We start from the raw sequence: 21,451 nt of genomic DNA, 5'->3' as shown, positions 1-21,451 counted from the left end.
GAAGGAGATAGACAAAAAAAAAAAGAGGGAAGTGCTTTACCCAAAGAACCTGAAGGATTAGACAAGAAAAAGCTCATTTCATTTCATTCCTCTCTTCCCCCCCTTCCCCACTCTTTTGTTCCCTGCAGACTAGAAGACCAGTTATCACACCACTGTCCTCAGGAAAGAGCTCTGGATCCAAGGATCTGTGTGAATCTGTGTGGAGCGCGCCAATCATGACATTTCTAGCTCGCTGAATGTCAGGTTGTCACGAGCCTGTGCGAGCGCACACGCACACGCACACACACACACAAAATGCAGTTTGCGCCATTCTGTCTCCTCACTTGAGGTAAGCCTATTTATCTGTCCCACACTAGTCTATGTCGGAAGAATAGATCTCTAGAGAGTGGGAGTTCTTCCCGCTCTCCATCTCCAAACAGCCGCCTGCTGACAGCTCTCTTCCTCCTCCTCCTCACGGTCTGTCTATTCGTCTGATCCCTCCTCTCTCTCACTGCACAAGAACAGCTCCTGCCATCCTCCCTTTGTTAGGCTCATTAGCATCCGGGGCGTTAATCGTGGCTATAACTCCTGAGAGGCGGTTAGCCTAGCGGTTAGCCTAGCGGATAGCCTGTTTCTGCAGCGCGGGGCTGAGCCCAGGCTAACGGTAGGAACGCGCTGACGGGCTGTCAGCGCTAATCTGGGGGAGAAGTGTTCATTAAGTCATTACTGCTGACACAGTGATGAGACAGCGGCGGGAGAGTGACACAGCGCTTTGTCCTCGCGCCGTAGAAGACGCCGACGCTGAATGACGGAGAGAACAGTGGGAGCGGGAAGGGGATGAGACGGAGAAAGGGAGGAGAGGAGAGAGGAGGGGTGAAAGGGAAGAAGGGGGTGTGTGGGGGGGGGGGATATTTGGACGGATAAGTAGAGCGATTAAAAATGAAAGATGACGTTAAAAAGAGGGGAACGAAACGTGAATAGAAAGAGAAACCTAACTCTTCAGAAGCCCTCGCCACCATGACAGACGGGTAATGGTGGCTTCTCTACCTTTCCTTTTTTTTGTGCTAAATTCGATGAAACTTTTACACGCTTGATGGTTACAGAAAAAAAAAAAAAAACTACCAACTACAGAGGAGGAAAGAAGGAGGGGGAGAGAGAGAGAGATCTCTTCCTTTGTTTTTTATAGCTGCTAATGAACCTGGGGGGAAAATTACCAAGCTAATCTCAGAGACTAGGCAGCAAATAACGTGCGAACCTGGTTGCTGTGTTTGTGGAGCCATGACTGACAGCAAAACAAACAACCCCAGGGGGGGCACGCAGTGTATGTGAAAACAAACTGTGTGAAGGTGCACAGCAGTGGCCCCCCTTCCTTCTCCCCCTGCATGTAGGGGTACATTGAGGGTCGGGGGTGTGCGTGTGAGTCGGGGAGTTTGTGTAGGTGGGGGGGTGGGGGGGGGGGCCTTCTTGCAGAGCACTGCACGGCTGTGGCAAGTCCAGCAATTAGTGCTCGGTACATAATTAACATGCAAATGAGATGATCTACTTAAAAGCCGTTCTGACAAATAGACCTGAATAGCGGCCCAGGGGGCGGGGCTATAGAGGCCGCGAGGCCAGCGCTCAGAGAAGCCTATTTGCATATTAGCGTTTTAGCGAGAAGGCATTGATAGCCATCGCTGGTAATGCTAGCAGGACTCTGCTTTATGGAAATGAGGGAGAGGGAGGTCATGGTTGGGGCAGCAGCTGCTGGTTGATCTCGGCACACAAACAAGCACAAAGCAGTCTTGTGACCCCCCCCCCACAATCCCGACCATGTTACCCCCACACCCAGCCCTTCCCAGGCCGTGTCCAAATCCTCTCTCTGTCTGAGGCGCTGACCCAGAATGCACCTCTGGTCATGATCGTCGGGACAAACTGTAGAAGGCGGGCTGGCACCGATCCCATCAGGCCAATAAGGACGCAGAGTCCAGGCAGGAGGATGTTCTCTGTTTACAGGAAGCGGGTTGTCTGGCCTAGCTGTACGAATGCACTTGTGCTCATGCACACGTTTGTGCTCTGCACGTGTGTCTACATACACAGTCTTGTATGTTCTCACCTCTGCAGGTAGGCAGAAATGAGAGGGGAGCAGAGGTTGGCAGAGGGCTTGGCCAATCCCAGAGAGAAGATGGTGTCCTGGAGTCTCCTACTACGTCGGGCCCTTTCTCCTTGGTGGCGTTGAGGACGTGGAACATCAGGGTGACGGTGGTGTCCGTCATGGCCACCTCCATATCCTTCATCTCCTTCAGCATGTCGACCGCCTCTGCAACGGAGGAGAGGGAGAGGAGAAAGTTGAAGACGTCCGAAAGGGACAATACATTTACAAACAATCTCTAGGCCGGTCATACCCACTCTCGTCGCGGGGAATCCCCTCGAGTATGAGGGTTAGGGAAGAATAGTGAATGTGCTGAAAAGATCTAATTGATACGGCGTAGGATGCACAAAAAGACAATCCTTATCCTCCGGGCACTCTTATGTGGCAGTTTGGGAGAGTGTTTTGAGCCTAGTATCCATTCTCCCAAATGAGAGAGAGGGAGGGAGAGAACAAGTGAGAGAAAAAGCAAGGAGGAAAAGGGTGAGAGAGAGAGAGAGAGAGCGAGAGCGAGAGAGAGAGAGAGAGAGAGCGAGAGCGAGAGCGAGAGCGAGAGCGAGAGCGAGCGAGAGAGAGAGAGAGAGGAGAGGGAGAAAGAGAGAGAGAGAGAGAGAGAGAGAGAGAGAGGGGATTAGAAGGAGAAAGAGAGAGGGAGAGAAGGGTGTGTGAATGTGATAAAAGGCCCCTTAGATAATTTCATGTGGGGGAAAACAAACTGCTATTAAAACAGCATTTTGCACCCAGCAGGGATGTGGATCTGGCCGTATAATGCCAATTCCCGGCTAATTGCTACTTGCATTTCTAAACGAGACTACAATTACCGGGCCCCCACAATGGGGGCCGTTTTTTGTCGCGTCCGTGTGGAAAGCGTGGAGGGTAAATTATAGGTATGCGCCGGGCTGCCCGCTCGTGCCCTCACCATGCCCTGGCAGGCGAGCGCGGGCGGCGCACGGCCCCGTAATGGGTGCTTTTTAGCGGGCCGGGCTCCCATCTGGCTGGGGGACACGGAGAGCAGGCACTGGCAGCTGCTCTGTCGCAGGGCCAGATCATTAAGATGTGTTTACACTGTGTTTAAAGGCCAGCTAATGGGCTGATACCGATAGGGTCTGTTTGCACCCGCGATACTAATCATCGCAGCCTGGCCCGACGCAGAGAGAGATAGGGAGAGAGCGAGGGAGAGAGGGTGAGATAGAGGGAGAGAGAGAGGGAAATAGAGGAGAGAGAGAGGGATAGATAGAGGGCGAGATAGAGGGAGATAGAGGGAGAGAGCGAGGGAGAGAGGGTGAGATAGAGGGAGAGAGAGGGAGAGATAGAGGGAACAACAAAGCATTCCAACCGCACCACGTAGAACCCACATTTACACACACACTCACATACACAAAACACGGAAAGAAAGTACGACAATATTGACGACAACAACAAAGCTTACTATCATTTGCTTTGGCCCTGATTACTGCTGGCATGTAACTTCCAGCTTCACTGGAGCTGCATGTGCTCAAACTGCCCCTCTCTCCTGCTGCATGTGGGGCTGACTCTACCGTACCAGAGCAGGGCTAGCCAGCTAGCCAGCTAGCCTTGCAGCACACCCAGGTGTGGGAGGCTTTCAGATCCAATGATCCCTCAACAATGCTCCTGGCAGGCGAGTTCCCCGGCTATTACACCTCTTAAACCACACTGTTTCACTCAGTGGTGAAGGCAATGACACTGGAAGGCACGCACACAGTCACAAACACACCGGGCACACACACACACACACACACACACACACACACACACAACACACACACACACACACACACACACACACACAGGGCCACTGGTGAGTGCTTTGGCATCCAAATTCCAAGTCTGCCTCTCCATCTCCACGCCCTCCACTCATTTCCCCGCTGTTGTTATGCAAATCAGGTACAGGCTCTGTGACTGTCACAGATTTGATGAGGTAAAAAAGGAAACCGGGATGGGGTGAGGGCAGGGAGGTGGGGGTGTGATCGTGTGTGAGAGGGCGAGGGGCTGGGAGGAAAGCGAGGGGGAGTTTGGAAGGAGAGAGGTTATAGGGGGTGAGGGAAAGTGGGTGGAAATGTTTTTGTTAAGTTGCTATTTCTTGGTTGTGGGTTTTTTGGACTCTCTTCCTGGGTTGTTAAGTTCTTACAGTTGGCATTTTTCATTCCTCTCTGGGTTTTGGATCTGAATCCCACATGACAATGTGACACAGGCGGTGCATCCCAAGATAATAACCTGTTAGCGACCTGTTATCCAACTACTCAGTGTAAGCTAGCAACTCTGTTAGCCAGCTACCCCATGTAAATGAGCAACCTGGTAAGGCAGATGGCCAGAGCGAGATTTTAGGCAGCTAGCGATGCGTTTGCATCAACACGAATATCGGGGAGAGAGACGCGACAGATCGTCTCCTCCTCTCTCCCCTTCCCCTGACAGCACGGCTAATCAGCATGGCCACTGGTCTGGATGTGATGGGAACAAATGGAGCCCAAAGCCTGCAGATCAGCCCAGCCAGCCGGGACTGATCGCCTGGCTGGGGGAACTCTCTGACGGACAGATAGCATCCTATATCCGCCCCACTATCCTCCATACAGGTAAACAACCATCACACAGGCCATTAATCCTTCTAATTTCCACCAGCCCATCCCAGCCCGTTCCCCCACCAGCGCTAGGGGCAGACCCCGTGGGCTCTCCGCCCTCGAGGGCAGCTGCTCGCTGGGGCAAGGTGTTCTCTGAGGAAGGACGGGGGCGGACGGAGGTGAAAGAAGGAAGGAAAACAACAGAGCCATTAAAAAGGCGGAGAGCCAGAGAGCTGGTGAGCGGTCGTGCCAGGAGGCATGATCTTCAAGGGGGCCGGGCTGTCGGAGAGAGCGGGCTAGCTCCCTGGCCAGCCAGCTGTGCTAATGTGGATGACAAGCCCCCCGCACATTCACTCTGGCTAATGGCCGCTCCCCCCCCACCCTCGCCCCCAGCCCACCTTCAACATACCACCCATAATTTCTAATCCCCCTCACCACCACCACCAGCACCACCACCACACCTCTGCTTGAATTCACATGCAAATCTGTGAAATGTTCAAGCACTTTCTACCAATATGATACGCCATTAGTATCAGGACCGATTTCTGTAATTCTGTTAAAGTAGCGTGAGTCCTGTAATTTCCCTCCACTCCCACTGACGGGCGAGGTGGGGGAGGGAGGGAGGGAAGGATGGGATGGGAGGGAAGGAGAGGATGGGAGGGAAGGAGGGGATGGGAGGGAAGGAGGGGAGGATCAGAGCAGGAGAGTGACGTGCCTCTACAAGGAGAGGTAGAGAGAGAGGTAGCAGGAGAAAGGGAGAAGAGACAGGGTAGACATTTTTGCTGTCACTGTGTGCACAAAGCACAGACAGTGAAAAACACACCGTTATTGTAATTGGGACTTAGATGGGCTCAGAGAAATCCACCGTGGCATTCAGATAATGGTTGATTAATGTGGAGAATTCTGAGAGATGCATGTCAGCTCCAACTCTCTCTCTCTCACTCTCACACACACACACACACACACACACACTTTACAAGAAGCATGGAAAGAGGCCCAGTCTCCAACACCTACATTACATACAGGCCTACGTCCCAGCCGAGGAGGATATTCCGACAGGCTAACCCACTTCTATGGGTCGTTTAAAGCGATGTCTCCAGCTTCCCAGCAGTCCCAACTCACCCTCCACTCTGTCATGCAGGGACAGCAGCTTCACCAGACCCAGGTACTTGCTGGGATCCAGGGCCACAGAGGAATCTTGACGGCTCCTGGGAAGGAAGACACACTTAGGAGTTTAACTACCTTTAATAGATGCAAATAGCTCCCAGTTATGCATTGTGGCAGTGTGTGTGTGTGTGTGTACACGTTCATTCGTGAACATCAACTCACATTTCCCTCTTTAGGTTCATCGCCTCCTCCACATTGTCAAGGCGACAGCAGAGATTGATGAGGGTGGCGTAACCCCCGGCAACCATCTCATCCTCGTACTGCTGCTTCAGCTCCAGGGCCCTGTCCAGTTTCTGATTGGACAGGAGAGATGCCAATCACAAGAGTGTCTAAACTACACACCATAGCCCTGTTGTAGGATCGTGACAACAAGGATAGGGTGAGGTGTGGTAGCACCAGGGTTAGGGTGTATAGGTTGGGCGTGTAGGTTAGGGCGTGTAGGTTAGGGTTAGGGCTAGGACCCACCTCCCTCATTGCAGAGAGTCAGGATGAGTGCTTTCAGAGTGGGACCCACAGGTTTCCCTTCTCCCTTCAACTCTGCTAGCTTACTCTCCAGCGCAGACACCTTGCCTTCCGCGTCCTGTTACAAAAGAAACACATAAGAAAATTGCGTGTGTGAACGTTCATATTCCACATTCACCTTCCCTCAAAACCCTGGCATGTATGACACGCACACTTACAGCGAGCTTGGGGCCGGAATGTTCTGGACCGTCTGTTTGGCCCTCAGCCAGGAACAGCACAGCCTGAAACAAGACAAGACGACAACATTGAGGAGAGATGCAAGAGGCCCCTCACCCTAAAGAACGGTATAATTCTGTCCATGTTCATGACTGTGGACTCAAATGAAGGGTCACAATGATATGCTATAATTGTTTATCAATTATACATTATGGAAATAATGTATAATAATGTTGGTGTTACATTAACACGACCATTTAACACATCTGCAATTCCCCCTAAAATACCTACTATTGCTTACACCCTAACATAGGACAGAATGGTCTGACAGGCTAGGCTAGACGAGGCTAAACTAAGATAGGTTAGGCTAAAATAGGCAGCACCTTACATTTAGTCATTTTTAGTAGACGCCCTTATCCAGAGCGACTTACAGTAAGTACAGGGACATTCCCCCAAGGCAAGTAGGGGTAAAGTGCCTTGCCCAAGGACACAACGTAATTTGGCATGGCCCGGGAATCGAACTGGCAACCTTCAGATTACTAGCTCAATTCCCTAACCGCTCAGCCACCTGACTCCTACCTTGATGAGCTCTGGAGCTTGGTAAGAATCCAGAAGGTTCCGGATGCCTCTGTAGATGTTCATAGGGATGGTGATATTCTGGGAGGGTCAGAGAGAGGATAGATGGAGATTAATCATCTGTTACAAGCTGACGAGCATGTCTCCATCACCTGAACCTGATCATTCGACTGGGCTCCCAGATTGCCAATCTGAAAAAAGAGACCGAGAACATGGGTATTCTGGCTCTCATTACTCCCAGACACGCTTCACATCTCTAATCCCAGATCGGCACTGTGTAAACCAAGGTTCTGGCCTGGCTGAACATCTATGAATGAACTCAATATCCGTGTGCGTGTCTGAATTTATGCACGCGTGTGTGTGTGTGCGTGCGTGTGTGTGTGTGTGTGTGCGTGCGTGCATGTGTGTGTGTGTGCGTACCAAGGTCTTGAGCAGGTGGGAAGAAGTGCCTCAGCTGAGCCTCCTGAGCCTGCACCTCTGCTGCCGTCATCCCGTTGATCAGGTTATACAGGAAGTAGGCGGTGTCCTCTGAGGAGAGAGAGAGAGAGAGAGAGAGAGAGACAGAGACAGAGAGAGAGAGAGAGAGAGAGAGAGAGAGAGAGAGAGAGAGACAGAGACAGAGAGAGAGGACACCTCAGACACCCAGGCCAGGCAGTGTTCTTGTGCTGCTTACCATCCTCAGAGTGTCTTTTTGATATTCTCCTCTTCCCAGTGTAGTTATGTGTGTGTGTAGTTGTGTGTGTGTGTGTGTGTTGTTGTGTGTGTAGTTGTGTGTAGTTGTGTGTGTAGTTGTGTGTGTGTGTGTTCTGCTGACCGAGCCAGCTCTGTGGCAGATCAGTGAGTGAAGTGTGAGGTAATGCGCGGCGGGCTGCAGTGACGCGGGACCGGGCGAGCGAGGGCAACAGGATGTGACACGTGTAACCGTCTCCATCTCTCCCACCAGCACAAACCCCGGCGCTGACGCCCGGGTCAGACGACAGTAGCCGACACACACTGACATGGAGAGACGTGGCCGCACCACTCACACACACACACGCACACACGCAGTTCTGCATGAGCTGTTTAACAAGTCAGCACTGTGTCAACGGCCAGAGTCTATTTCCCCGTGACAGACTTTTTGACCAGACCTCTCGCTCGCTCTCCCAAACACACATACGCACATGCACATACACACACGACAAACTAGGCACAAGCATCATAACGCAGAGTGAGCCTGTCAGCAGTCAAATGCTACTAAGACTGCAAAAACTGTATATGCGTGCACACACACACAACTGTCAGATATGATTGTTGGTCTCATGTTGGGAGTGTGTTGTGTTGACATCAGCTCTTACCATGTCTGGAACCTTTTTTTGTGAAACGCTCATCTTTGAACAGCAGGGCAGTGATCTGTAACCACAATCAGAATATTGTGTCTCTGTGCACCTTAACATAAACCTAACATTTCTATTTATACAGCCTTCACACCCACACATACTGGAGACGGCAAAGTATTATTTCCACTTTTTTGACAACATTGTTCCCTCATTTAATGTTGACAATCAAAAATATTCCCGATAATAATGAATAATTAATTAATACAGAATCTGGCAGTAAATAATTGAAAATTGTTACTACTATCCATTTGATTGTGGGAAATATCTATAAAGTTCAGTAAAAAAAAATTGGTGTTGAATTCCATATTTTGTGAGTGTTAACAAAAGACTGCATGAATTTTCCACAAGCACAAAAATATTTGATTTGGATTTGCTTTAAGTAAAGTCCACCGATAATAGTTTAATTAATTTATAGTAAATAAAATGATTTCCTTGAATCAATTTCACCTCAATAAATGAATATTTTGTACAGTAAATTTGAGTGACAATGAGATGAGGAATGAGGAGCAGCTTTACCTTGGCCTTGGTCTCTACATCCTCTGACCTATAGAGGGCAGCAGAGGACAAGAGATCTGAATCACTTCGCACACAAACACAGAATATCATCTAGACTGACACAGCTACAGCAGCTGTAGTAGGCATCACCACCAATCCATCCACACACACATACACTCACACAGCAAAAATACTGCCGAAATTAGGATAAAGGATGACATTTCTGGTGTTGTCAGCTGTTTGGAAGAGCAACGTTAAGAGGAGGAGGAATTTGGGGTGGGTGGGGTGGGGGCTTAATGATTAAATTATCCCCTGACCTTGCTTTTGACAGGAGCAAGTCCCAGTTCACAGTGACATGGCTTTGACACAGCCAGCCCACGCACCCACCCTCCTTAGTGACAGACCCCCCCCCCCCCCCCCCCCCTTTCCTAACCCCCACCTCGGTGACAACACCAATTACGACCCTGACAGGGCAACTGGCGTGGTCTCGGGCCTGTGCCTCAGAGCTGCGTGTCGGGGTGACAGCAGTATAAGGGAGGCAACTATCATGTCGGCAGTCAGCAGGGGGAGTCAGAAGCAAACCACAATTTAGCACCAAGCCAGCTTGGTTCTACCTGCCTTCCTGGGTGTTCCACCCTGACAGAACTATGGAGTTCAGTTCAACATTCAACAGAAGTGGCTTAAGGCCTCACCAGGTAGCACCAGCAGCCTGAGGTTATCCTTCATAGGTTATCCTTCATAGGTTATCCTTCAGGTTATCCTTCAGAGGTTATCCTTCAGAGAGACGGAGGACAAGCCGTTCTCTTTTTTACCAACCCAGTGCTTGTCTGAGTGTATGTGTGTGTGTGTGTGTGTGTGTGTGTGTGTGTGTGAAAATGTACAATATGGTAAACAGTTACGCACACCCCACCCGCCACCCCTCACTAGGGCCTGCAGGCCAGTCCTGAGGCAGTGCTTGCCCTTGGGGGCGGGGCTGAGTGTATACACATTAGCATGTCTCCCACAATGCTTTGGGGCTGGAGGACATCAGTTCCACAACTATGAGGCACACAGGACTGTGTGGCCAGCTGCAAGCAAGGAGAACACACACACCCACAAACACACGGTGCACTACACTGCACATACGGCACAGTCACCATAACATAACACTGGCTTTAGGCCGAACTTAACCCTGGTCAATAAACACACGCCACACGCTCAACCCCACCCCCAACCCCACCCCCAACCCCACACACAACAAGCAGACTTACTTTCTGAAGCCGTTGATGAGATTTCCTCTGAATTGACTCAAGTCCATGGCAGGGAAGGACGAGTCTGACACTGGAGAGAACACACACACACACACACACACACACGGTCATACACTGTCCAGGACCCTCACACTAGTAAACCTACAGTCGAGCACCAAGGCAGACTCAGGGTTCAAGACAGGGCGACAGGGACAGCCCATTCAAAGCCCATGTTCCGTTTTTTCCGGAAGGGAAGGGGGAGCAATAAGTTAGTTGAGAAAACTAACCCCGACTAAACAATAAAAAAAACCTCCACGAGTAATGGAAGACACAAGAAAGATAAAGAACATGAGGAAGGTGTGACAGCAGTTAGAGAAGGCACACTGGGGGGGGCTAAAACAAAAGAGGCATCCATTATTGAAAAATTACCTCCTCAAGGTGTCCATCACCTCCCTCCTCCTCTCCCTCACATTCACTCACACTAATTACTTGAAAGAGCCTGATGAGTATGGAGAGAAGTGTGTGTGTGTGTGTGTGTGTGTGTGTGTGTGTGTGTGTGTAAGAGAGTGAGTGAGAAAGAGTGCGCATGGGGCCCATTCGGAGAGACAACCAGCCACAGAGCTCTGACGGGGCAATTAGCCTTCAGGCAAAACGGTGGCCAGATGCCGATGATGGGCGTTTGTAACTCCCAGAGTGCATCATGGCTCTCTGGAGCAAAGGGAGGCCATTTCAGTGTTGGGAGGGGCCGGCGGAGGGGGGGATTCTAACCCTATAACATTCCTGAGCACCGTTAGCTTGTGTGTCTACAGGATGATAGGAGGCTTGTGCTTACACATGGTCAACAGTGTCACCAGGTCACCGCTTGCTGCCTTGGAACGCACTTCAGAACACAGGACGTTGTCAGTGTCCAGGGAGCAGCCCGCTTCCTGCAACACACACCATTACACACACAATCTCACAGTTATTCATCTACCTGCTACACACACTAAGTTATTTATTTTATTCATCTACCTGCAAAACACACACACAATCACATAGTTATTCCTCTACCTGCAACACACACACACACAGATATTCATCTTATTAACCTACCTGCTAAAAACACACACAATCACATAGTTATTCAAGTACAATAGGAATGCTGGAAAAGTAACGCTCGCTCGCTCACTTGCGCGCGCACACACACGTTTTACCTTGAGAGCGGCAGCGGCGCTGTCAACATTGGGGAAGGAAGGCAGGATGTAGGTGTCAAAGGTCGTCGTGTCGGTTGACACCCCCAGCATCTGCATGCCCTTTATCACCTCCAAAACTCCTGAGGAGACGAGGCAGAACAGTCTAGAAAACTCCACATAACACAAGCCTTCATATGAAAACAGTCCACGTACATAACACAGGAAGAGCCTAGAAAATACAAGAATATAGAAAAATACAACATCGAAGAATAAAAAACTCTAGAATAGTCTACATCAGATGTGGACCAGTATCATGAATAGTTAGTCGTAAGTGTATACCAGGCTATACCCTGTCTTTCAGTCACACACAAACCCCCTTAACACACACCCGGCTTGGTTTGTGCTGTTTACATCTGGGTCTTAGAAATAAATGAGCTGGCACACATTCTCACACACATCCCCCATTAGAATAATAATGCATGTGCCTCCACACCAGTGTGGTGGTGGCGGGGCTGCGGGGAGGGGCTGAAGGGGGACTCATCACCCTGTTTTCCAGCCACCCCCTTGGGGCCCGGCCCTGGGCAGAGACCCTCACAACAGCCCCATGCATATGGAACAGCCGGTTCTGAGCCGTTCCACCGCACAGAGATATTGTATACGAGTGCCGTTTGTGGCTATGTTGTTTACCTGCACACCGTGTTCCTTTGCATTCTTTAGCAAGGGGGAGCTAAGTGTTTCAATGTCAAGAGAGAAGAACGCAAGGAGAGAGAGAGACACACGAGTGTGTGTGTGTGTGTGTGTGTGTGTTTCAGTGTTTATTCTTCTTTCAGGCCATAACACACAGCTGAGTTTCCTGGTTCTCAAGGGAGGTCTATGTTCACCTGGCAATAGCCTGCTTTGGCCCCTACGCACCTGAATAAAAGATCAGTTAGGCTTTTATATGCCATTAAAACCTTCTTAGGACCCCCGGACCAAGGGGGGGTCAAGGTACTCAGGTAGAGCACCTGAATAACCAGCCAGGCAGCCCCCCAACATCACTCCCATCTCCATTCTCCTCATTCATTCATTCATTCATCCCTCTTGCTCCCTTTACAGCTCACTACCCTTCTTGCTTTCAAGAAAAAGTAAACAGGCGATCTGCCTCTTTCTTCTCAATGGAGCCCAAGAGCATCGTCCCCACATCCTGGTTTCGCTCAAGTCGTTTTTTATGAAAGAGAGAGCGCACCTGTTTTCCTGTTGAATTATCCATGATCCATTTTCTGAAGAAGACAGACGGATAGGAAACATGTGAATGGCGCCAGTAAATGTATACGTGTCCTCGTTTTCACGTGAGACTCCGCGGTCAGCACTTTTTCCGCGAACGCGTTAGCTAGCGCGTGAGAGGCCGCTTTTAAAACGGCATTGCTGGGTCAGTAGATGCCATTTCGGGAGACACGCTGTAAACACGTCTCGGTAACTTTAGTTCATAAACTAACTGCAGAGGTTCAACATTCATATCCGCGCAACAGCAGAGTGAGCTCGGGAGCACATTTTTCTTGCGAGCTTCACTTGATTTCACTGAAATCAAGAATTGACTTCACTTGATTTCAAATGTTTGTAAACTGACGATATGAGTTACATAGTGTTGAATGTGACGCATAAACAGTATAGTTGAGGGAAGAAAATGTGCTAATGTATTGATCAGACAGTTTCAATGAGAGCAAATTTAACGCCTTGCTACTCCTATCATTTACAGCAGGGGCATTGCCACAATAATCTTTTTGGGTAGGCCTAGAAAAATATGGATAGGCCTGGGCTTACCCAGGCCTACGCCTCTGATTTACAGGCTAAACTACTACATCTGAATGACATGGAAAAGAGACATCTACACAGGTCATTCTCATGATGTAGCCTACCACGAGAGAGCTTCACCAAGAGAGAGAGAACCCGAAAGAGAGAGAGACAGAGAAAAACCGAGAGAGAAAAACAAGATGCAAAAGGAGGCCCAGTGTCCTGACAGTCAACCGTTTCTTGCCTTCTCCTCTCGTCCTTAGACCCTGTCACATCTCTATGTCCCTTCCCCTGTTTTCTCTCTCTCTCTCATCAGGTTCAGGTGGCTGTGACATCTGATGAAATCAGTGCTGAGAAGGTCCTAGGCTCTTCCCCATTAATTGTGTGTGTGTGGGGGGGGGGTATATTTGATTGGCGGAGGCGTAGATGAGGAGGTCAGGCGGGAGCTTAAGATCTCCTCGTCCGAAACATAAAAGCCTCTTCGTAGCGGAGCCAAACACAGGGCAGTCTTGCCTCCCTCCCTCCATCCCTCGCCTCTCTAATGCTGCTGTGTCACAAGCGATAAGAGCGTGCTCCCTGCTCGGGAGTGACAAGCGGCTGTGGCTCGCGGCTGGTGGGACAAAAGCAAAAGCATATGCTTCCTCAAACTCGCCTGCCCAAATCCACACCTCATCAAAATGCAAAGTTTTTCCTCGGCCGGGCTCCTGCCCGCCAGTGACACCTGTGGACAGAAAGTGACATGACGCTTAATATTTCATGGCCGTGCACAGTGGTGCGCGTAATCCAAAGTGAATTCCCTCAGAGCGCTCGCATTTACATGAAATCAAGTCACTCCGCATCAGTCACATCACCTCCACCACGGTGCCCGCCAAAACTCACACACACACACACACACACACACAGATACACCACACCACACACAAAGCGAGTGAGAGAGAGGCTGCATCATTCATGAGGGTTAAGGCTAACAACGCAGTCAGGGAACGGGTGTGTGGAGGAGAGAGGGAGAGAAGTTTCCCCATCGCTCTCGTTAAGCGCTTTGACAACTAAATGGATGTCCGGTGTGTTCAGACTGGGGGCTCCAGGCCGCTGGCGTGCAGCTCGCCCAGTTGGCAGCATCTCCGCTGCTCTACAGATGAGACTCCGGCTAGCTGCCAGCTCCAACGCCTGTCAATTAAGCAACAGGGAAATATTACTTTTTAATAACTCTTCGGAAGGAGGGGAGGGGGGGGGGGGGCGGGGGGCAAAGGGGAGAGCTAAGCAAAATGACGCACTCTGCAACCTAATCTGCACTTAGAGCATTAAACATGACTGAATTCCTTTCGACAGCGTCCGTATGACTGTTTCTCATGAATTTTAACACATGCTCGGTACGATAGCCATCTGTGACTGAAGAGCTTTCTTTTTCCAAGGTGTTTTCAGGAACGTTAGAAAAAATTCCTTTCCAAAACGCCACAGATTTTTATGCGAAAAAACTCAAGAATGGTAGGCCTACAAGAAGCTATTGATCCCATGGATGACACGTTTTTAAATACTGCTCCTCATGTGATCCTTGGCTCCATCTGAACTCACCCCAAGATCGTCAGGGTAGGGATTGGACTGTAAGAGTCTAGAAACCACTGGAAGCACATTGACCTTTGAACCCCTTTGCCTCCAAGAATGGAGGTGGGGGAATAACATCCCTCAGGCTATCTGATGTTTGATGAAGCAAACATGGCAAAATGACCGTCAAATTCCTCCAAGTGACAACTGTGCATTATGTTATTTATAGAGAGAAAATATATTTTTTTACTAAATGTGCACCAACCCCTCAAATTTAAAAGAGAAATAAAACAAAATGTCCCCCCAAAAAGTATTGTAGTAATTAAAAGTATTCCATAGCGCCCTTGTGGATCCAAATTGGCCTTGGAAAGGTATGTTCCTAAGGAGTTCCACCTTGGAGCTTATCATAGGACACAATCCTTGTTTCCTATGGTCTCACAGATCCATTTCCAATTCACAGCTTTGATGTGAGCCTGTCTGTGTGTCTGTGTGTTATCAGTTCTGTTACGACTCCATCTTACTCGCAGATCGGACGCATTCCCCTCCGCTTGCCCCGCACCAGTGAAATCCTTCTGTGGGGGTCCACTCAGAGGCCCATTAAAGATTTTACAGAGACGGTTCTTCTAAAAGCCCCTGAGTTGATGGAGGTCTGGTGGAGTCATAACCTTCCCACGCCACACCTCTACACCCTCACACACACACACACACACACACACACAGGCTCTCTCTTCCTACACTTCTTAACACACTCCCCCAGGAGGCATGGAAGCCCCCATTAAGCTCTAACATTCAAAAACGACTTTTTGGCAGTATGACTAAAAACCTAACAGTACACCCAGACTTCAAAGATCAACTTTTAGGTCCACCGTTCCTTACAGAAGCACTCAAAAGAAGTATATTTCCAGGATAATTTTGTCTGGAAGCGTAGTGAGACATTTGCAGCCAAGTGGAGTGGAGGCTCAGTCAATAGGAAGAGGTCAGAGAGGAGAGAGAACTTCATCCCTCTGACAGGCAACCGTAACTTCAGGTTCTGTTGCTGTGGTTACGCGAGCCACGTAGCCAAGAAAGAAAACCCTTTACCTGTCAATCATCTGATTCCACCCTCCAGACAGCCAGCATCAGACATGTCCCATGAATGCCCTGTGGTAAGATTACGTATCAAAGCGACAAGCACCGCTAGAAACAGAAGTGGACTGTGCTGGTGACAACAGTGCTGTCCATATGCCCTATGAGTGACAGGTGTCCTTGCTGAGATGGCCATGTCTATCTGCCTGTCGGTCAGCGAGAGTGAAGGCCGACACAAGGACCGTCTAGAAAACATACATACGCACTGAAGAGATAGCAGTGTGTCAGCCTTCTAGACAGTACTGACAGACGTCTGGTGGGAGCCAAGCCAGCCCCCTCCGCTCCCCGCCCCCGACCCACCTGCTGTGTTCTTTTCCTTCTGGTGGTGTGTGAAGAGCGGCCAGAAGTAGTGCGGCCTTATGGGGAATCCCTGCTCCTTCATCATCTTCATCAGCTCCATAGCGGTAGCTGGAGAGGACCAAAGATCAGGGGTGGAGAGAGAGAGAGAGAGGGGTATTTATAATCAAGAAATACGTCTATTCTAAAGCGAGGTGAAGTCCAATACACAGCTCTAATGGCGATTTTCATCATGTGCTTGTGTACCTGTCTTCTTGGCCTCCAGGGAGCAGTAGAGGGAGAACTGCAGGGGTGTGGAGTGCAGGTTTGACTCTTGAAGCTCCTTGCAATAGGTAACCAACTTCTCCACAGGCTGTGAGAGAGAGAGAGAGAGAGAGAGAGAGAGAGAGAGAGAGAGAGAGAGAGAGAGAGAGAGAGAGAGAGAGAGAGAGAGAGAGAGAGAGAGAGAGAGAGAGAGAGAGAGAGAGAGAGAGAGAGAGAGAGAGAGAGAGAGAGAGAGAGAATAAATACAAGTGCATTCCATGAAGACAGAACTTGCCTAATCCTTCACCGTCTGTAATCAACCCACTGCCCATGTTGAACCTAGCTGCCCAGGGACCTCTACTGTGTACGTCCTGTGCTGCCAAGTCACTGAGGTGGGAGGGTTGAGCAGGGCCAGCTGGCTGCCCCGTGGCCCTGTGATCAGGCTCAGGCAAAGGTTCATGGCATCTACAGGGAGCAAGAGGGGACAAAATCAAAAAGGTGTATATCACAGTCAAACTCTTTTCTTCCTGTGACTGAATGATTCCATATCGACATAAGAGAAAAGACCATGTGGAATTGAAATAAAGATTTGTTTTGATTTGATTCATATTATTTTCTAGTATCCCACCTTTGGGTCAGGGGGCTGTGTTAGATGTACATACAAACCAAGAGAGTGATGGTATCTATCTGGTAAGTGAGTAGGAAACTTTGAGGGTTTAGGTTGGTTGAGGGGCAGTTCTATGGGTGTATGTGAAGCCCTGTGTGACATGCTTGTGTGTAAAAAGGGCTATACTAACAAATGTTGAATTGGTTGATTTGATTAGGATGTGTATGATGGTTCCTACCTGGGATGTAGCCCCTCGCTACGCAGACGCTCTGCCACGGCAGGGACGTGCTGCTGGTGTCCAGCCTTGGACAGGCTGAAGATCACCTGCATCAAGTCTCTGTCCATGAGACTGGAGTCTGACCCCTCCACCGACTCTAGGGTCTGGAGGCAGTGAGTCAAGGAGGCAGTGAGTTAGGGAGGGAGGGAGGCAGTGAGTCAGGGAGAGAGGGAGGCAGTGAGGGGAGTATTTTGAGTCTGGTAGCCACCTTTTAGTGCAGTACACACAAGGACCATGGTCCAATCAGCAGATGGTAAGAAACTGATGAACGTCTGATTACATGTATGGACTCTCACCTGTAAGATCTTGGCCATGTCTCCCTTCTCGGCATAGACAGTAAGCAGTGCCATGTAGGTGTCTGGTCCTGGCTCAATGCCTGCAGTCTTCATGACTGGAAATATGTTCTCTGCACTCGCCACATCACTGCACAACAGATGAACCACAGTGAAAACCATGTACAGACAACATAAGGTTGAGATCAATTGTAAGTAAACTATGTAATATGATCACATACAAGTCACTCATGACATGTTCCCTCCTTTTAGACCCTAGGTATTGGAAGTATATGAATCTTGTGTTGCTTACCCCGCACGGGCATGGCACCTGTCACTAGGGAGTTGAAAACAGCTTCTGTGATTGGCAGATCCTTGCTCTTCATGAATCCCAGGATTGTGCTGTCAGGTGAACACAATATTAACAGTTAGAGAATGCAGAGATACTAAAGTCATACTGACGTCGGGTTCTTTAAGGTATAATACCTGGCTCCATCTATGTTTCCCTCTTGGCAGTAGGCAGCAATCAATCTCTGGAAGGTTACCTGAGAAGAGGCAAGACATTATTTCATATGTTAATCAGCATAGCTAGTTCATTAGGTTTCAACCCTGCTAATCCTTGTGTAAGTTGAACTATCCAGAAGCCTGGTTACTTACCCTGTTGGGCTGGACATTGGCTACCTCCATCTTAGCCAGGAATTCAGTGGGGGAGAACTTAAACTCATTCTGCAGGTAGACCTTCAGCAGAGCGTTGTAGTGGCTGGCATCATACGAGGCACCTGGAAGAAAGTACAAACACAGTTATAGAAAAAAAAAAAAAAAGTGAAATTACCAAATAGTTTCCTGTGACAAATCCAAGAAAGACATCTATGACCATGACCATGTTCCTGCAAACAGAGACCCCCTCCAGGCTGACACAACCTTGTCAGAGGAACTAGCCCTTACCCATCTCTAAGAGCTTGTCCCAGATGCGGTGTGCCAGCTCGGTGCGCTCTTCCAGGGGGCATTCCTGGTAACAAGGAGCCACAGCTTCGTAACAGCAACAGGGCCTGGTTGCCACTAGGGTAGCCTGGAGAGGGGGAGGAGAGGGCATAGAAGGTGAGAGTGACTTTTTGCTACATACAACACCCCCCCCCCCCCCCCCCCCCCCGTAATTCGCACCCTGTTGTGTGTGTCGCAGCGTGTGACCTGTCCTGCAGAGGTCGTGGAACACGCGCATCAGCAGAGTTTTGGTGACGCGGCCGGTCCTCCTTACCGAGTTGTCCAGCTTGGCCAGGGCCCAGTCGAACTGCTTGATCTGCTTGGAACGCACCCCCACACCGGCCCTTGCGGCGCGGGGGACCCTGCGCTGCTCCGGGGCCACCCGGAGTGACGCACACCGGCATATGGCCACAAGCACCTGGGTAAGAAAATATGGGCGGTATGAAAGATGGAACACTGGTTCGTTCATCCTCTAAATCCCTGTTTCGAAGCTGACCAGAAAGAGAGAGCCCAAAAGTATTATGTGAGGCATGCAGTACCTGGAAAAATCTAGTCTATAACTTACATGTACTTCATATCAAGCCCTACTGTGGACATGGGAGCTATGTTTCATTGTGTAAAAGCTATGTGGATCTTCCCCAACTGGGCATCATTCCACAATCATGACCTTGACGTGAAATCTCCGATGATACATTGGCTGCCCTTGTTTCCTGTAGTAATGAACGACTATATTCCCATTGTGTTTAGCTAGCTATGTGTTGTATGTGGTGTCGAGGATACCTATTCAAAGTCATCTGGCTCCTTCGTTCACTAAGTTCAGCACAGCATGCTAGCTAGCAATCCAAAATGGACTTACTGTGGCTAGACATAACATCTTTATTAAGTAGTGTAAATGTGGCATACGGATCAGGTTTATGTGCATTCTAAGATCTAGTTACGTTATGAACGATTCAAATGTTTTGGTTACACAAGCATCAAGTTTGCACATTATATAAATAGGGAGCCATCTTTGTCGCATGATGTACCTTAGCACAATTTGATAACCATGTGTCTGATTAACCTATTAGTGGATTACATTTTTATTGTGCAATTTTGCATTCGTTTGACATTGACTCTCAATGACAACCGCAGGATGACACAAGCAAGCATGGACCGGCGAGTTAGCACACGAGCATCACTGCATGGGATACCTGGATAAGCTGCTGTTTCCAATGACCACTTGTCTTGGGCACACACCGAGTCCTTTTCCACCAGTGGTACCGCTGAACAACCGGCTAAGCGGCGGTCCATTTCTGTTTGTTCCTGTAATCTGTAGCAAGCCCGAAGGCGAAAATTTAAGTAACCGTGTTGATCTCAAGAGCGCAGCCATGTTTAACCTGAACGACGACAGTGGAAGGGCATCCGCACCACGTGTGATAGGTCAAAGTGCGTCAGACGAAAACATTTGAGCTTGTGGGGGCGTGCAATGAGCGTTTCCAGTCAAACCGTTGTCACCATCGAACTCGTTAGTTTTAGGTAATCTCGTGTTTAGATATTTAATTATGAATATTTGAGTATTGTAAATAAAATAAAAATATATATCTTATAAATGCATATTTGAACGAGTCATTTTCCATGCTACACCTCTTATGTCGTTGTAACTGTAATGTACCATATACACATTTTGTAATCCATAGACGCACGTGAACTCGCTCTCATTCTGCTGCATGAGTTGCTGGTGCGTTAAAGCAATATTACATGGTGTAGTTAGACCGGCGTGATCTACACAGAACCACGTTGGAAGCATCTTCTGATGGAAGACGACACTTATAGTAACATTGATCGGTTGATGGTGTCAGTGTATGGCTCTTGATAGGTATACAGATATAGTCTCCAAGAAACGAGTGGTCAGCAACTACAGTAGCCTAACAGGTAGGCTATAGCCGACGTCACATTCATAACAATTTAACTATTGTACGGTTGGCGCTTGTGCAAACAATGTTCATGTTCGTTAAAGGCTGTTACCATAGAAATCCTGGTGGCATGCTTTGTCCCTACAAATGTGTAGAATTGGTTAACTCTATTTATTTGGTCAATTAACAACACCAATGAGATCTGGCCAGTAATGTGCAGCCCGTAAATAGAATGATCAAGAAACGAAACCATTACCTGGACCAAACAAACAACTCCACACAGACTACCACTCTGGTCATTCACATCAAGCAAAACAGTCAAACTGACACAACAACATTATGGGACAGACGCACAATGAAAGTCAAGAAGAGCCTATGGATAGACAAACTGAAAGCATAGCATTGCCAGTACGAGTACTACTAGTCTCTGCTATTTAATCCCAATAGGTAATGTCCATATTTAAATAAACAACATTTGCAGCTGCAACCCCCTTGGATCCGCCAGTACTTGGCTCACTCTGACCTCAACCGTCTGTGAAGCGCCACCAGCCATTCCCCACAAGCTGCTTCTGGTTGTTTGGACGGGGCGTCTCTCCCGGTGGGGCTGTATGGAGAGGCTGATAGGGTCCAGCTGGGGGTCAAGCAGGGTAAAGGTCACCCAGGTGGTGTGTTGTCAGGCGTGGGTTGATGCCCCGGTCCGGGCCGTCGCCCTGCAAGGCCTTGTGGTCCATCAGCAGCCAGCGGAGGTCCAGAAAGGTCGAAGTGTGTCAAGTCTTTCCCCTCTCCACTCTCCAGGGCACACACAAACACATAGACGCGTGCTGCCTCTACACACATTCATACTGTCCACATAGGATCCAACTGCTACTACAACCCAAACACGCACACTGTACACACTTGCCTCAGACCCCCCCCCCCCACGGTGCGCGCATCCCCTCTCTGGGACACACACACGCACACACACATACTTCCCACACCTCACCCCACGATGTACAAATGCAACCCTGTTGTGTGACTGGGACCAACTGACAGGGAACAGAGGCCGACGCCCCCAGGCTCATCCACCCAGGCC

The 21,451-nt window shown here is 49.3% G+C and overlaps 1 protein-coding gene across 1 annotated transcript in view; it reads right to left on the bottom strand.

Annotated features, from left to right (window-relative positions):
• lrpprc (leucine-rich pentatricopeptide repeat containing) overlaps positions 1-19,887 on the bottom strand; it is a 40,146-nt gene extending 20,259 nt beyond the window's left edge. The window contains 28 exon segments of the mRNA XM_084709452.1: positions 2,072-2,171; positions 2,174-2,275; positions 5,803-5,888; positions 6,010-6,142; positions 6,316-6,427; positions 6,522-6,590; positions 7,105-7,182; positions 7,522-7,539; positions 7,541-7,629; positions 8,436-8,490; positions 8,994-9,021; positions 10,223-10,292; positions 11,034-11,127; positions 11,395-11,513; positions 16,111-16,218; positions 16,354-16,459; positions 16,719-16,815; positions 17,196-17,338; positions 17,531-17,657; positions 17,820-17,833; positions 17,836-17,908; positions 17,993-18,051; positions 18,164-18,285; positions 18,452-18,515; positions 18,517-18,575; positions 18,695-18,883; positions 18,886-18,905; positions 19,678-19,887. Of these exon segments, the coding sequence (XP_084565578.1) occupies positions 2,072-2,171; positions 2,174-2,275; positions 5,803-5,888; positions 6,010-6,142; positions 6,316-6,427; positions 6,522-6,590; positions 7,105-7,182; positions 7,522-7,539; positions 7,541-7,629; positions 8,436-8,490; positions 8,994-9,021; positions 10,223-10,292; positions 11,034-11,127; positions 11,395-11,513; positions 16,111-16,218; positions 16,354-16,459; positions 16,719-16,815; positions 17,196-17,338; positions 17,531-17,657; positions 17,820-17,833; positions 17,836-17,908; positions 17,993-18,051; positions 18,164-18,285; positions 18,452-18,515; positions 18,517-18,575; positions 18,695-18,883; positions 18,886-18,905; positions 19,678-19,856 (2,513 nt within the window). The 5' untranslated portion in view covers positions 19,857-19,887.
• Between the last annotated feature and the right edge of the window lie 1,564 nt (positions 19,888-21,451).

Source organism: Hypomesus nipponensis, chromosome 11 (genome assembly GCF_054491055.1).
Source record: "Hypomesus nipponensis isolate SF chromosome 11, ASM5449105v1, whole genome shotgun sequence".
In the NCBI taxonomy this organism is placed as follows: Eukaryota; Metazoa; Chordata; class Actinopteri; order Osmeriformes; family Osmeridae; genus Hypomesus; species Hypomesus nipponensis.
The sequence above is the reverse complement of the archived record's forward strand: the minus strand, read 5'-3'. Positions and strand labels throughout refer to the sequence as shown.